At 42.2% G+C, this 14,436-nt stretch overlaps 1 protein-coding gene across 1 annotated transcript in view; it reads left to right on the top strand.

The window, feature by feature from the left end:
* Window positions 1-4,078, top strand: part of Igbp1 (immunoglobulin binding protein 1) — a 38,764-nt gene extending 34,686 nt beyond the window's left edge. The window contains exon 6 of the mRNA XM_046467049.2: window positions 3,603-4,078. Within this exon, the coding sequence (XP_046323005.1) occupies window positions 3,603-3,751 (149 nt within the window). The 3' untranslated portion in view covers window positions 3,752-4,078. The remainder of the gene's footprint in view (window positions 1-3,602) is intronic.
* Window positions 4,079-14,436: the final 10,358 nt, after the last annotated feature.

The raw sequence follows: 14,436 nt of genomic DNA, 5'->3' as shown, positions 1-14,436 counted from the left end.
TCTACTATTTATTAAATGAAAGGAAAGAAATGAATTTCCCCTACTAGGAAAAAAAAAATCTTCCATATAATTTGTATAGATATTCCTGCTTTAAGGAAGTAGAGCTAACTGCTCACTACTTAAGTGTGAACTATGTTTAGCATTTTGGTTCCAAAGACTACAGAGGATAAGGTGTGGAGAAGAGCAAATTTACAATTGAGAACCCTGCAGACACTGCCTTGATCAGGTGATCAAGATTATTAGTGCGGGGGTTGGGGCTTTACCTCAGTGGCAGAGCACTTGCCTAGCATGTGCAAGGCCCTGAGTTCAGGTCTCAGCCCTAAAAAAGAGAGAGAGAGAGAGAGATAATTAGTGGGCTGGGGATATAGCTCAGTGGTAGGTAGAGCTCTTGCCTAGCATGTGTGCAGCCTAGGTTCAACCCCCAGCAACACACATATACAAAGAAAAGGATTATCATCAGTGATCAGTGAGGTCAACAACATAATATATTACCCCTGGTAGGATATGGTGAGAAGAGTACTTGATTTCTGTGTTATTCTCCTTCAAACCCATAGCCCTAGTCAAATTATGAAAAAAGCAGGCTATACCAGTTGAGGAACATCCTTCAGAACAACTGAGCAGTATTCCCCAAAAACTGCCTAGGTCATCAAAAACAAGTACAATATAGCTGGGCACAGTGGTATACACTTGTAATACCAGCTATAGGGGAGGCTACAGGAGGATCACAAGTTGGAGGCCAGCCTGGACAACTTAGCAAGACCCTGTCTCAAAAAATAAAAAGGACTGGGGATGTAGCTCAGTGGTAAAACACCCCTGGGTTCAGTTCCCAGTATCAAAAAAAATTATGCAGTTAGTTGAAATCCATCCAATATGCTTAAATCCACGAGTTCATAATTTAAACGAAAAATGATTGTTCAGATTTAGAGGCTGATAGGGAACCCATTTACTTTCTCAAGTTGTGGGAGATGAAAGAAGTATTTTTCTTTCCTACTGGGTAACTACATAGTAATAAATGAGGGAAAGTCTCTCTTTAAAAAAATTCCAGCCGGGCACAGTGGTGCATGCCTGTAAATCCCATTGGCTCAGGAGGCTGAAGCAGGAGGATTGAGAGTTTTGAGAGTTCACAGCTACAGCGAAGACACTAAGTAACTCAGTGAGACCCTATCTCTAAATAAAATACAAAATAGAGCTGGGGTGTGGCTCAGTGGTTGAGGGCCCCTGAGTTCAATCCCTGGTACCAAAAAAAAAAAAAATTCCAGTCAGTGAAAAAGAAATGTTAAATAATAACACCTTTCTACAACCACTGTAAAGTAATGGATCTAGGCATTGGCACAATTAGCTTTCTGTTGCTGAGACAAAATACCTGAAATGATCAATTGAAAAGGAGTAGAAATTTATTTTGGCTCATGATTTCAGAGGTTTCAGTTCATATAGTTGACTCTTGTGCTTTTGGGCCAGTGGTGAGGCAGCTTATGGCAGGGAACATGTGATGGAGCAGAGCTGCTCATCTTGTGGTGTCCTGGAAACAAAGAGGAAGGGGCCAGGGTCTCACTGTCCCCTTCAAGTGCATGCCCCCAGTGACCTGAAGACATCCCACTAGGCCCCATTTCCTAAAGGTTCCACCACATCCAGTAGCACCACAGGCTGGTGACCCAGCCTTTAACACACAGCCTTTGGGGGACATATGTAACACCAAATCCCATCATTACATACAACTATAAGGCACCAATAGAAAATGTGGAATAAAGAAAAGATTCAAACCATAACAATCCAACAAAGGAGACAGATGTTGTATGCCTCCTCATGAGGGAATGTAGCACCTCTTATAATCATGCCAAAAGGATTTAACATGTCTCAAATCTTTACATCCAGTTGCCAATCTGCAGGAAGTGCAGAAAAACTTCAGACTATCGTGTGTGCATTCAGCAAAATCCAGGCTCTGGGAAACTACAGATCAGATGCACCAGGCTTCCTCAAATAGATACCTTGGAAAGGGGCAGTTGGGTAATCTGAAGATAAAAAAAGTTTTCAAAATATTTTTAAGTAGCCAAGATTAACCTCCAAAACATTGTGTTAAGAGAAAGAAGTCAGTTATAGATGACATCATCTGTTTATATGAAATATCCAAGATAGGCAAATCTATTTGAGGCAAAAAATGGGTTAGTGGTTTTGGGGACTAGAGTGAGAGAAGGAATGGCAATTAACTGTAACTGGGTATAAGAGATCTTTGGGGGATGATAGAAATTCTTTTTTAATTGGATTGCTGTGATGGTTGCACAACTCTATACTAAAAATCATTGAGTAAAAAATGAATGTAGTACAAATGGACAACTGGTGTATAAGGATGTACACTTGGGTAATAAAGCTATAATAAGCTCTGGGAAGTTATTAGTAGAATAGCAGTATGATGGTTATTTTTGTTGTGTGTGGGGGGGTTGTGATTTATATGATGAACACGGAGACTTTGGGGATGGCTACAAAAAAATCTATATCTTGACCAAGTGGAGGCTGTAAGACCTCCTTATAAAAGCTTTACTCTTACACACATTTTTGTGGTTTCTGGTATTTTACAATGAAGAGGTTAAGAAAAGAACACAAGATTTCTATTCTAAGCCAGTAGATCAGATCCCCACGTATTTCATTCTTTGTCATAGCGATGAGAATATTTCTCATGGGCAAACTCAGGGTAGCCAGGAAAATGGCGCTTTAAACCCCACAAAGGAAAAAGCTAATTCAAAAGAGAGATGTATATTAGTTTAATTTCTTTTGGGTGTACACTGCATAATAAGTGCCATTTGGATCTCAGAACTTTTCCCAAGAATATGTAAAACAACGCATAGGCAGTATTTTCTGGAGGGTCCAAAATTGTATAACTATAAAAAAAGAAATGAGGGAAGGAGAAAAATTCCCATGCGGTCTGACTTTTGAAATCCAGGCTTATGAAGAGATCCTGGTCATCTTGTCTGTTCAGGGAATTACCCAGCATCAGAGCAGCCCAGACTTTCACAAATCATAAACATGTTTTACTTTAGTGGTTTTGGATTGCTGGAGTTTTATTGGTATTGGTGGTGGTATTTTTGTTTGACGACGGGTTGTTGACTATTTTAGCAAGAATTCTTTCAAAAAAATAGAATTCGTTCAGGGCTTCTATAGTTCTACTTTCTATTTTTGTACTAGGGATTGAACCAGGGATGCTTAACCACTGAGCAACATCCCCAGCCATTTTTATTTTAAATTTTGAGAATATAGTCTAGCTAAGTTGCTTAAGGTCTTGCTAAGTTGCTGAGGCTGGCCTCAAACTTGCAGTCCTCCTGTCTCAGCCTCCTGAGTTATTGGAATTACAGGTGTGCACCACTGTGTCCAGCCTCAGTTTCAGCTTCTTGTGGAAACGACTTTTTCTTGCTGTTATTTAGCATATATTAGAAGTAATTGAGCAATAGAAGTATTCTCCCCACTTCTGTTGGGCCCATGGCAGGCAGCTAGCTATATTCCTGTTTTGTTTGTCTGAGGTTGTGTTCAGAGTGGAATTGAGCCCCCTGACATCATTTATTAACTTTCTCCCTCAATTTCTTACCTCCCTATTTCTTGTAATCCCACTTCAGCTGAATTCAAAAGGACAGCTCAGCAACAGGAAGATCAAGAAAAAAAGGAAGAAGAGGATGATGAGAAAACAATCCATAGAGCAAGAGAGTGGGATGATTGGAAGGATACCCATCCTAGGGGCTATGGCAACCGACAGAACATGGGCTAAATCTTCCCACGACACAACAGGACTATGGGGCGCGTGCCTTCTCTGCCAAGGAAAACCGTGCCGCCTTCCCTTCCCTGGGCTACTGCTTCGGCTGTGTGCAACGAAGGCAAAGATGCTGAATCTTGCTTTGCGTTCAATAAAGTGTCAAACAATTAAGTGTGTATTTGTACCCTAGATAATGACCAGTGATCTTGTTTTGACATTACTAATTCTCATCATGGTGTATTCCGATTTCTTAAGTGGACAGAAAAGAGCACTGAGAAATGGCTCTGTATAATCAATGCTGTAATGAATTATCTTAAATATAATAAAATCCATTCTATCACATGTGGGTATCAGCTCCTTTTTTTGTGGGGGAAGGGGGACAGGGAGGTACATCTATGGATCCCCTGGCTTATGAAGAGATCCTGGTCATCTTGTCTATTCTGGGCAGGGAATTTCCCAGCATCAGAGCTGCCCAGACATTCTCCTTCCCACTGGGTACATGATGTGAAATAATCTAACATTCTACTAGGAGAGGACACAAAAACAACAACAACAAAAAAGACTTTCTGTACCACATAGCACTGTTTTCAGGAATTAGAGCTGTAGGTGAATGGATCATAAAGGGGCAGAGTTGCTGGGTGTAGTGGTACACACCAGTAATTCCTGGCAACTTAATCACGTGAAATGGGAGCATTGCAAGTTCAAAGCCATCCTGAGCAATTTAACAAGACCCTGTCTCAAAAGGGCTGGGTATGTTGCTCAGTGGTTAGGTGCCCCTGTGCTCAATCTACAGTTCAAAAAATAAGGATTAGAATCTTAATCCTACCTACTTTATTTACCTATAGATAAAGCAGTATAAAGAGTCATCCTCTGCCAGGTGTTGTGGTGCACTTCTGTAAACCCAGCAATGAGAGAGGCTGAGGCAGGAGGTTTCTAAGTTTGAAGCCAACCTCAGCAATTTGGCAAGATCCTGCCTCAAAATAAAAAGGACTTGGAATGTAACACAATGGTAAAGTGCCCCTGGGTTCAATCCCCAGTACCAGAAACAAAATCAAAATGAGAGGCTGAGATGGGAGGATACCAAGTTTGAGGCCAGACCAGGTAACTTAGACCCTATCTCAAAAAGGGAAGGTAGATCAGTAGCACCCCTGGGTTCAATTCCCACGACCACAAAACAAGTCATTCTTGCATGTGTATGAAGCCAGGGCCTTTCCTCTCATGGAAACAGATCTAATCCTTAAATGTAATAAAATCCATTCTATCACATGAGACTGTGCAGAAATGTGGGTATCCGCTCTCTTTTGTGGGGGGTGGGGTCAGGGAGGTACATCTATGGATCTCCTGGCTTATGAAGGGATCCTGGTCATCTTGTCTATTCTGGGCAGGGAATTACCCAGCATCAGAGCTCAAAAGTTCAAAAGGGTAAAGAGCAGCCTCAGGTTGTAGTCCAGCTCTTAAATTAGCTGCCTTAGACCATTTGGACCCTTCTTGCCATCAAAACTGGCAGCTTAGTAAATGCACCATGATGGTTTGGGCTGCGTAGTGAGGTACCTTCAGTCCTGCTGGTAACTGGGTGTGGAGGACTGGAAGGGCACAGATGACACTGAAAGGTATTGACTCCGGGTAGAGAAAAAAGAGTATCCTCAGCTCTGGGGTTGATATCCTATAAAAGCAGCCATGTGTTGAAACAAATGATCTGCATAGAAAACATACTTTTGTTCTGTGGCTTTGGTACACTTAGAGTTTCTTTGGAGAGGAACATGACTCAGCCCTCCTATTCTAGCTTCAGCAGTCTAGCTTAGGAGAGGGGTTTGAAAAGGAGATTCAGTTCCCTTTTGTTTATAGGATGGCAAGTAGAGTGCTGTCAGGTGATGAGGAGGAGGTTGTGTTTCCTGGGTGGTGACAGCAAGAAGACTACCAGTAATATATTTGTATACTGCTTAATAAAGGACTCATCTCACCCTCACACACAAGCTCCTGAAAGTGGTAGAGCACAGATCCAATCCCCTGTGGACCTACAAAGCAAACAGTGTTTTCAGCTCTCTTCCAGTTGTTGTCAGTGTGCCTTTAGCCATGGACTGTTTCTTGCTCTCAAATTTCCCCCTGAGTTCATTTCCAAACCCGGCCAGGTTGGGATCACCCTTTGGTCTAGCTCCATTTAAGATTGGGCTTTCCAGAAGGTCCAGCTTAATTAAACCCCTTCACACATTCTGATATCCAAGAGGAAAACTGGACAAGGTGGGTTGGAATCCTGATAACCAAATCTAGTCTCCATCTCTTATAACTTTGTTATTTCAAGAATGTGCTATAATGGGGCATGGTGGTACATGCCTGAAATTCCACCTACTCAGGAAGCAGGAGGATCATAATAGGTTCCAGACCAGCCTGGACAACTTAGTGAGACCCTGTCTCAAAAAATACATTTTTAAAAATATTTCTTTAGCTGTTGTTGGACACATGCCTTTATTTTATTTATTTTTATGTGGTGTTGAGCATCAAACCCAGGGCCTCACACATGCTAGGCGAGCACTCTACCACTGAGCCACAACCCCAGCCCCCCAAAACATACATTTTTAAATAAAAGAACTGGGGGGGTATGTTTTGGTGGTAGAGCATTCAATCCCCAGTACCACAAAGAAGGAAAAGGAAAGAAAAGAAAGAAGAAAACAAAAACAACTCAGAACTGTCTTTTCCTGGGCGTATGTATGGGGCTGTCAGAATTCAATGAATAATGGTAATCTTTATAATAAACTCTGGCAACTGAAGTGCTTCCTGTTGGTATCAGCTCAATGACTGATTCATACAATGACCTGCAAAGGCGGTAGCCTTATTCCAATTTTACAGAAACTGTTCAGAGAAGCTGAGTGATTTCCTCAAGTTCACACTGCAAAACTATGCTTCCGTCATTTTCCATGTGTCTCCCAATTGCTTGTGCTTTTAGTTATGCCTCTTAAAGCCAAGTGGGAGTGCTTTAAAAATCCCAACTAAAACCACCACTTCTATACCACAGGAGCTCTGCAAATTCCTCAGGAGCTGACTCACCAAAGGAAAACCAGTTAGGCCAGCTCCCCCCCACCCCTGCTCCCCCGCCCCTGCCCCCTCAGCTGGGGGCTCTGTTGCCGAGGAGGCTGTGAGCAAGCCTGGCTCCCTCCATTCTCCCCAGTTCTGTCTGCCCAGAGGCCTGACTGCTAGAAACCAAAAAAGCACCACCTTCTCTACTCCCACCAGAGCTAGTCCTTTCAGGGTCCTAGAGTGAGCTGGGTTTCATGGACTCCTCAAAGCTTTCAACAGAACTTCATAGCTAGTGTGAAGCTTTCAAGGCTGCTTATTATGCATACTTATTGGCATATCTGCATTTATGATTTTATACATGCTGCCTAATATATTCTCACAATTCTTGAGGCTAGTTATGTATGATATCTCCATTTTCCAGAGGGAGAAACTGGATCTGGGACATGAAGTCAGTGACATTCTTCAGTCACAGAGCTAAGTAGAACATGCAAACGTATGAGTTTAGTCAAAATATGTGCACTCTGTGCTGTGGCCTGGAGGTGAGAGTTAGATTTGGAAAAGTTGAATGTGAGGCCTTATTTATTTAATTTCATTTTAAAGCCCCCAAAACTGGAGTTAAAGAGTCCTGATTTAAAGTCTCAGTTCTCCAGATATGCCACTCCCAAGCTGGGTGACCCCTGAGCAAAGACTGCACTTCTGTTTTAAATAACAGTTTGAGGTCAGGGGTGGAGTCACACACATGCCTGTAATCCTAGCAACTTGGGGGCTGAAGCAGGAGGATTGCAAGTTGGAGGCCAGCCTCAGCAATTTGGTGAGAGATCCTGTTCCAAAACAAAAACTAAAAAGGGTTGGGGATGTAGCTCAGTGGTAGAGCACTTCTGTGTTCAATCCCAACTAGTGGGGGTGAGGGGAAATAATAATAATAGTATAATATAAACAACTTGAAAAGAGGGAAAATTTTGAAACCAAAGCCACCTCTCTGTTATCTAAACTCCAGAAAGTCCTGGACTTGGCTCAGGAGCCCTACAGGCACTTTGCCCCCATCTCTGTTAAGTACCCTACAACAATACGGTATTGTTAACACTCTCTCCTTGCACAACAGCTGTCATCAACACCTACACAGCATTTCCTCAGATTCCTTTCAACCCACTGAAGCCAAAGCTCAACTCAACCCGGCATAGTTCACTCATGTTCTGTAACAAGGAGATATGGGCTCTAGTCCCAGCTCTGTCGCTATTGTAGCTGCTCTAAGACACAGCCAATAGCTGTCCTACTTTCTTCATAGGCTAAAGTGGGATCAAATGAAATCAAATATGTGAAAGCACTTTGAACAGTTATAAAAGACCACAGGAAGGAGAATGAGCCATAAGAGTAGTAGGCTGTTGGTAAGCTAGGGGGATAGAGGAAGGGATTCTTTTTTATTTCCTCTTTTTTTTTTTTTTTTTTTGTACAAGGGATTGAATTCAGGGGTACGTAATCACTGAGCCACATCCCCAGCCCTTTTTTATTTTGAGACAGGGTCTCACTAAATTTCTGAAGCTGACCTAGAACTTGCCATCGACCTGCTTTAGTGCTGGAGCTACAGGTGTACACTACTGTGCTCAGCTTGGGATTATATATATATATTTTTTTAAATAAAATATTTTTGTAGTTGTAGATGGACACAATACCTTTATTTTGTTTATTTTTATGTGGTTCCCAGGATCAAACTCAGCACTCTACCACTGAGCCACAACCCTGGCCCACAGCTTGGGATTATATTTTTAAAGGCAAGTTTTGATCTTTTTAAAAGATCTTCTGAAAAAAAATAAATAAAATAAAAGATCTTCTGAAATATTTATAGATCAAAAGAGATGATGCCTGGAATCACAGTTTTGTAACCCAGCTCCTCTAATGCTTTCTCAGTCTATATTCTATCTACCACCACCAGCCAAAGGGTCTGTGGTATGATTTTCTTTGTCTGGTGAAATGATCAGCAAAGGAGAGAAGTGTGTGTAGTGTAATCTGAGAACTGGGTTTTACAAATCAGTCTGCCACACCATGCTTGGCAAATGTATAAGAAAAGATAATGAGCAAAGTCTGAGATTTCAGCTTCTTGTCCTATCTGGTAACATATACCTCAGAAAGTAGAACTGAATGATTTCTTAGGCCAGCTTCATGTGGTGTAATAACAGGGATAAGAAAGTTGTTGCTGCCTAGGGAGTAGCCTGGATTCATCACAAGGTGTTTGTAGATCAGACCTGTTGTTCCTGGGATCCAAGGTGACTTAGATTAAATGATCCTGGGGCAAATGGACGCAGAGACACCAATCTCTAATTCTGCTTTCAGCTACCCATCAGACATTTGCAGGCCATAGTGAAGAGTCTAAATCCTTGCTATATATTGAGCACCTGCTATATACTGGGATCTTTGCATAAGATATTTCTAATTCTCACAACTGTCCAAGGTAGATGTTGCCATAGCCCAGATTTGTAAATGAGGAAATTGAAGCTCAGCAAAGTGATTTTCAAAGCTTTGAGTGGGTCTAGATTCCAGGTCAGCCCGACTCCAAGAGCCTCTTTCAGTTGGCCATGTTGCATCTCTAGGAGGCACAAAGTACATATGAAAGTATGGAATACAATCTGGTGGCACAGTGTTCTAGGGTTAGATAACCTGTCCTCTTTCTTTGCCCACTGTGTGAGCAACAATTCTATCAGCTTTGTCTACTGGGCCCTTCAGGGACACATCTGAGACCCACTCACTAGGGGAAAACCCAAACTTCCTACCCCGCCATTCTTTGCTCTACAGGGATGCCCCAGTACCAAACCCACCTGCAACTTTAGGGCAATGCATTGTGGACAGGACACTTTCAGTATATATATTTTGTGTAGCCAGAATATCCACATGATTCGGAGTTCAAAAGGGTGAAAAGTCATCTTCTCACCCTGGCCTGGAACATCCCAACATTCCTCCCCTCCAGGGATATCTCTTTTCTCCTCCAGGGTTATTTTATTTTTCTCCTCTAGCTGATCTTTGTTCAAGTAAATCTTCACGGCTCTCTATCTCAACCTCTCACTCAGGAATCCCTGTTTATTTCCTAGCCTACCTTCATCTACCAGGTCTTCTAGGACAACTAAAACCAGACCCGCACCATGAGTATGTGGGGCATGGGGGACAGAGGCTGGGAGGAAGGGTTTCTGCCTGAACTCTGAGGCTCTTTGACACTCAGCAGCAGATATGGCCTCTGCTACCCTGGTTCCTTGGCTCAGAGGCACCGAGGCACTGAGGCATTGATAGACTTACAGATAGACTTCCTCACCTGCTTTATTTAATCTTTCCTCCCCTGTCCTTGGCTACATTCTCCCTGGGTGAGTTCCATCCTGCCTCCAGATTTCCTGATCATGTGTGTGCTGATAGCAATCACTAGACCTGACCTTTCCCCCACCCCCAGGTCCTACCATCTGCTATCCTATTTCTCTTAATGAACAAACAGAACTGGAATTCAACAGTCTTAAAATGAACTCATCCCACGCCAGCCCTCTTTCTCCATCAGAGCTTCTTGTGTCCCAGTCACCTTCTTGGTGCTCATCCTGAAAAGCTCAGCATTGTTTCTGGTTTCTTCCTCCTGACAAAGCAAGCATTCAAATGTTTGCTGAATGAATGACCGAATGAATGAGTCCGATTATGAATCACACTTCTTCATCAGGCAGATTCACAATAATCCAGCCTCTTTCTTTTCATATTCAAACAACTTTACATAAAAGAAAACTCAGAATCCCTTCACCTTAAAGCACCAGTCATTTCTCTCTCAGACTGATAGATCATTTCAGTCTCTCACTGAAGAGACCACTTTTTCACCAAGCACATTCACAGTAGAAGTCTGCTTTAGATTCTGCTTTTAAAGCTTGGTTTATAACTCTACAGTCCTCCCTACAATAATTTTAGTGACTTTTAATGACTGCAGATTAGTCTGTAATGTGGTTATATAATCACTTACTTAATCAGACCCAGATTTTGAACACTTAGATTGTTTCCTTGATTTTACTCCTTGCTTCTTTATTCGTTTAACAAAGTAAATTACCTTGTTTGCTTGAATACAGATAAAATAAACCTGAAAGAGAAAAAAAAAATTTCCCTGGAGTAGGAGGAATGTTGGGATGGTCCAGGCCAGGGAAGAAGACTTTTCACCCTTTTAAATTCTGAATCATGTGGATATCCTAGCTATAAAAAATATACCAAAAGTGTCCTGTCTATAATGCATTGCCCTAAAGTTGGCTATAGACTTAATTCCCTGTTATGTGCTCTCCCCAAAATATAGATAATGTACCTTGAGAACCTAGAGGAGAGAGCAGAGTCTCAGGGAGTGACATTTTCACTGAGTCTTGAAGGAGGGATTGGAGTCAGTCAGGCTAAGAGACTGCCTTGGGCAAAGGCCCAGAAGAGGAAAGGACATTTCCTAGTTGGGTATAGAGACTGTATCTGATGTGGTATGAAATTTAGTGGAAATGAGACTTTTGTGTGTGCTGGGGCCCCAAAGAAAATGGCATGTTTCCCACTCCTGAACCTGTTGGAGTCCATTGCCAATCCCATTCCCACAGCTAAATACTGGTACCATGAAATAGCTCCCAGTGGGTAGGCCTTGCACAGGCTGAGAGGCTTCTCAGACATTATCACTAATCCTTGCAGCAAACAAATATGATAGATTCTTTTACAAGACAAGGAAACCAAACTTCTTTAATTGAGCTGAAATTACAATACCTAGACCTCCAAGGTCACACAGCTTTCTCTTCCATCTCCTTTGTAATTCTCTAATGACCTCCATCCTTATACAGATGATGTGTACACTTCTTTCTTTATCTTCCTATGCCCATGACCCAAAACACACACAATTGTAAACCTAGTACAATACCAGACTTCTGGTGCATAGGGCCTCAATAAAAATGTGTTGAATGGAGAGATTATGTATGGACCTTCTATAGTACTTGGCCTGGTTCCTGGCATTAAATAGATTCTCCTTTAACTTTATTTGTTGGGGGGCAGTACTGGGGATTGAACTCAGTGGCACTCAACCACTGAGTCACATCCCCAGCCCTATTTTGTATTTTATTTAGAGATAGGGTCTCGCTGAATTGCTTAGCACCTTGCCGTTGCTGAGGCTGGATTTGATCTCGCAATCCTTCTGCCTCAGCCTCCTGAGTTGCTGGGATTACAGGCGTATTCCACCACACCTAGCTAACTTTTTCAATTGAGCTGAAATTATAATATCTAGACCAATAAGGGTATGACAGAGGGAACAGATTGGAAGAAAACAAATTATGGCACAACCTCAGCTAATCAATGTTTTCTGGAAATGAATCATTCAGAAGGCTGACCTTGAATCCAGGAAGAAGAATCCTGGGGCTTCTCTATTCAGTGCTACCCTTACTTCTCCCAGGCATTTTGAGCTCCCTGATCCTTTAGTCTTCTTTTCCTTCTACTTTCTTCCTTTCTTGTTTTTGTTTGGCTGTTGCTCCTTCAAAATTTCTTTGTGGTCCACCTTATCCCAAGTTGCAATTCCTTCCAGTTGGCCAAATCATTGCCATCTTTCTTGGACTGTCCTTCTGAGGCCTTCTGCCTAGACCTTTTCACCCCACTGCAGCATCGTCTCTTCCACAGGGTCTTCCCTGATTACCCTGGAGCTGGAGGGTGCTTCTTTCTTCTTCCCACTCCACAGCACCCTGAGCAGGTGTCTCTCTTCCATCTACTTCCCACACTAGTATGTGGGTTTCTTTTTTTTTTTTTTTTTTTTTTTTTTTTTTTTTTGGTACGGGGATTGAATCCAGGGGTGCTCTACTACTGAGCTACATCCCCAGCCCTTTTTATTATTTTTAAAATTTTGAGACAGGATCTTGCTAAGTTGCCAAGGCTGGCCTAGAAATTTTGATCCTCCTGCCTCAGCCTCCTGAGTCCGGAATTATAGGTGTGTGCCACCACACCTGGCTGAATTGTGGGTTTCTTCGAGATGCAAATCATGTCATCCTCAAATAGTTGCAAATGAAATTGACAGATCTTTGTGCTTCATGGCCACCTTTCCTTCATTTCTGCTTACTTTGCCAAGTTTTGGTTGGTTGGTAGAAATGAAATTGGAAAATCCTGAGTGCTAGAGGTTTAGGGTTTCTCTGTGGTTCTGCTTCTCTTCTTCCTGCTCTATTTTCCCTGCTGCTTATGTTACACTTGTCCATCAGACTTAAGAGTACTCCAGCTCAGCCAGCATGTTTGGGGCACCAGGAGTTCTGATCTCCCTTATCAGTTCCACAAGAAATTATTTGAGCATCTTCTCTGCACCAGGCCCTGAGCCCAATATTAGGAAAATAGACAGAAAACAGTCTGGCCCTGCCCTGCCTCTGGCTCCAAGTGTGACCTTGAGCCCTTTCTAGATCTCCCCCATTTGCCTCCCTGAAAGTGGAGGGGAAGGGAGACCTGTTCTGTAAGGAGTTTGGAGCTCTTGACATCGTAGGTCTGTCCTGGGTATTCCAGGCTCTTCCATATCTGCTTTCTCCTAGAAGACCCAGGCCTTCCTCTCTTACCTCTTTCCTATCTCCCTTGAAAATTCTGAGCAGACATATCCCAACACATCTCCCTCTCTATGCAACACTAAGAAGCAGCTTGAGAACCCCAGCTAGCCCAGGAGGGAGAAAAGAAAGAAGAGGAAGAGAGGAAGCCATGGCATGTGAGGTGGCCTTCTAAGGTACATGGGGGAATGGAACACCCTGCCATACCAAAAAGTTCTCTAAGCTCAATTTTGATGAGTCATGTTAATCATTCTAATCAGGGAGGCCAAACCAGAGTGGGAGATGACAAGATAGAACTGTGATTATTTTTCCTGGAAAGGGATAAGGCATCAATGTCCCTTGCACTCAAAGAACACTTGATATTACTTTTCTATTTGATTTTCTCAGTAACCCTTTCAGTTATATTTAACATTTTTTTAGTTCTGTCTTTATTTAATGCCTTAGGCTGGGAACACTGGCCTCTTCTGTAGGACACATCACAAACTCCAGTGTGTAGACATTTTGTTGTGATTTTTGCTTTGTTTTGTTCTTGATATTAGAGATGGAACTCAAGGGCTCTCTACCACTGAGCTACATCCACAGTCCCTTTCATTTTTTGGTTTTAATGTCTGTCTCCTCCACTAGGCTGTAAGTTCAATAAAGGCAGGAACCGTGTCTGTTTTCATCCCCCATTTAATCCTCAATATGTAACAGTGCCTTGCAAACAGTAGTCACTCAATAGATAGTGACCAAAAAAAAAAAAGTAAATCCAAAGGTCTGGGATCTGGGAGCCATCTTTGATTTTCCAAAGTCTTGTGTACTGAATAAAGTCTTTTAACCTGAAACACAGTAGTTTTTCATTAGCCATGAATTAAATTAAATGAACAATAATAACAGGAAACACTTATATAGTGCCTCCTGTGTACCATGCTCTGTGCTAAGCACTTTACATTCATTCACTCATTTAATCCTTAGTAAAACCCTGTTAAGTAAATATTGTCATTATCCCCATTTTATAGATGGGGGAAATCAAGGCATAGGGGTTCACCAACTTGTAAGTGACAGAGCTGAGATTTGAACTCTAGCTATCTGGCTCTAAACTCCATGATCCTAACCACTATGTTGCCTTTCAACAGCAAATGCTCACAGGGAGCATTAGAGAGAGAGAGAGCAATTTCC

The sequence above is a fragment of the Marmota monax genome, unplaced genomic scaffold (assembly GCF_021218885.2).
Source record: "Marmota monax isolate L192 unplaced genomic scaffold, Marmota_monax_Labrador192_F-V1.1 WCK01_AAM20220418_F8-fsc00284, whole genome shotgun sequence".
Taxonomy (NCBI): Eukaryota; Metazoa; Chordata; class Mammalia; order Rodentia; family Sciuridae; genus Marmota; species Marmota monax.
The sequence above is the reverse complement of the archived record's forward strand: the minus strand, read 5'-3'. Positions and strand labels throughout refer to the sequence as shown.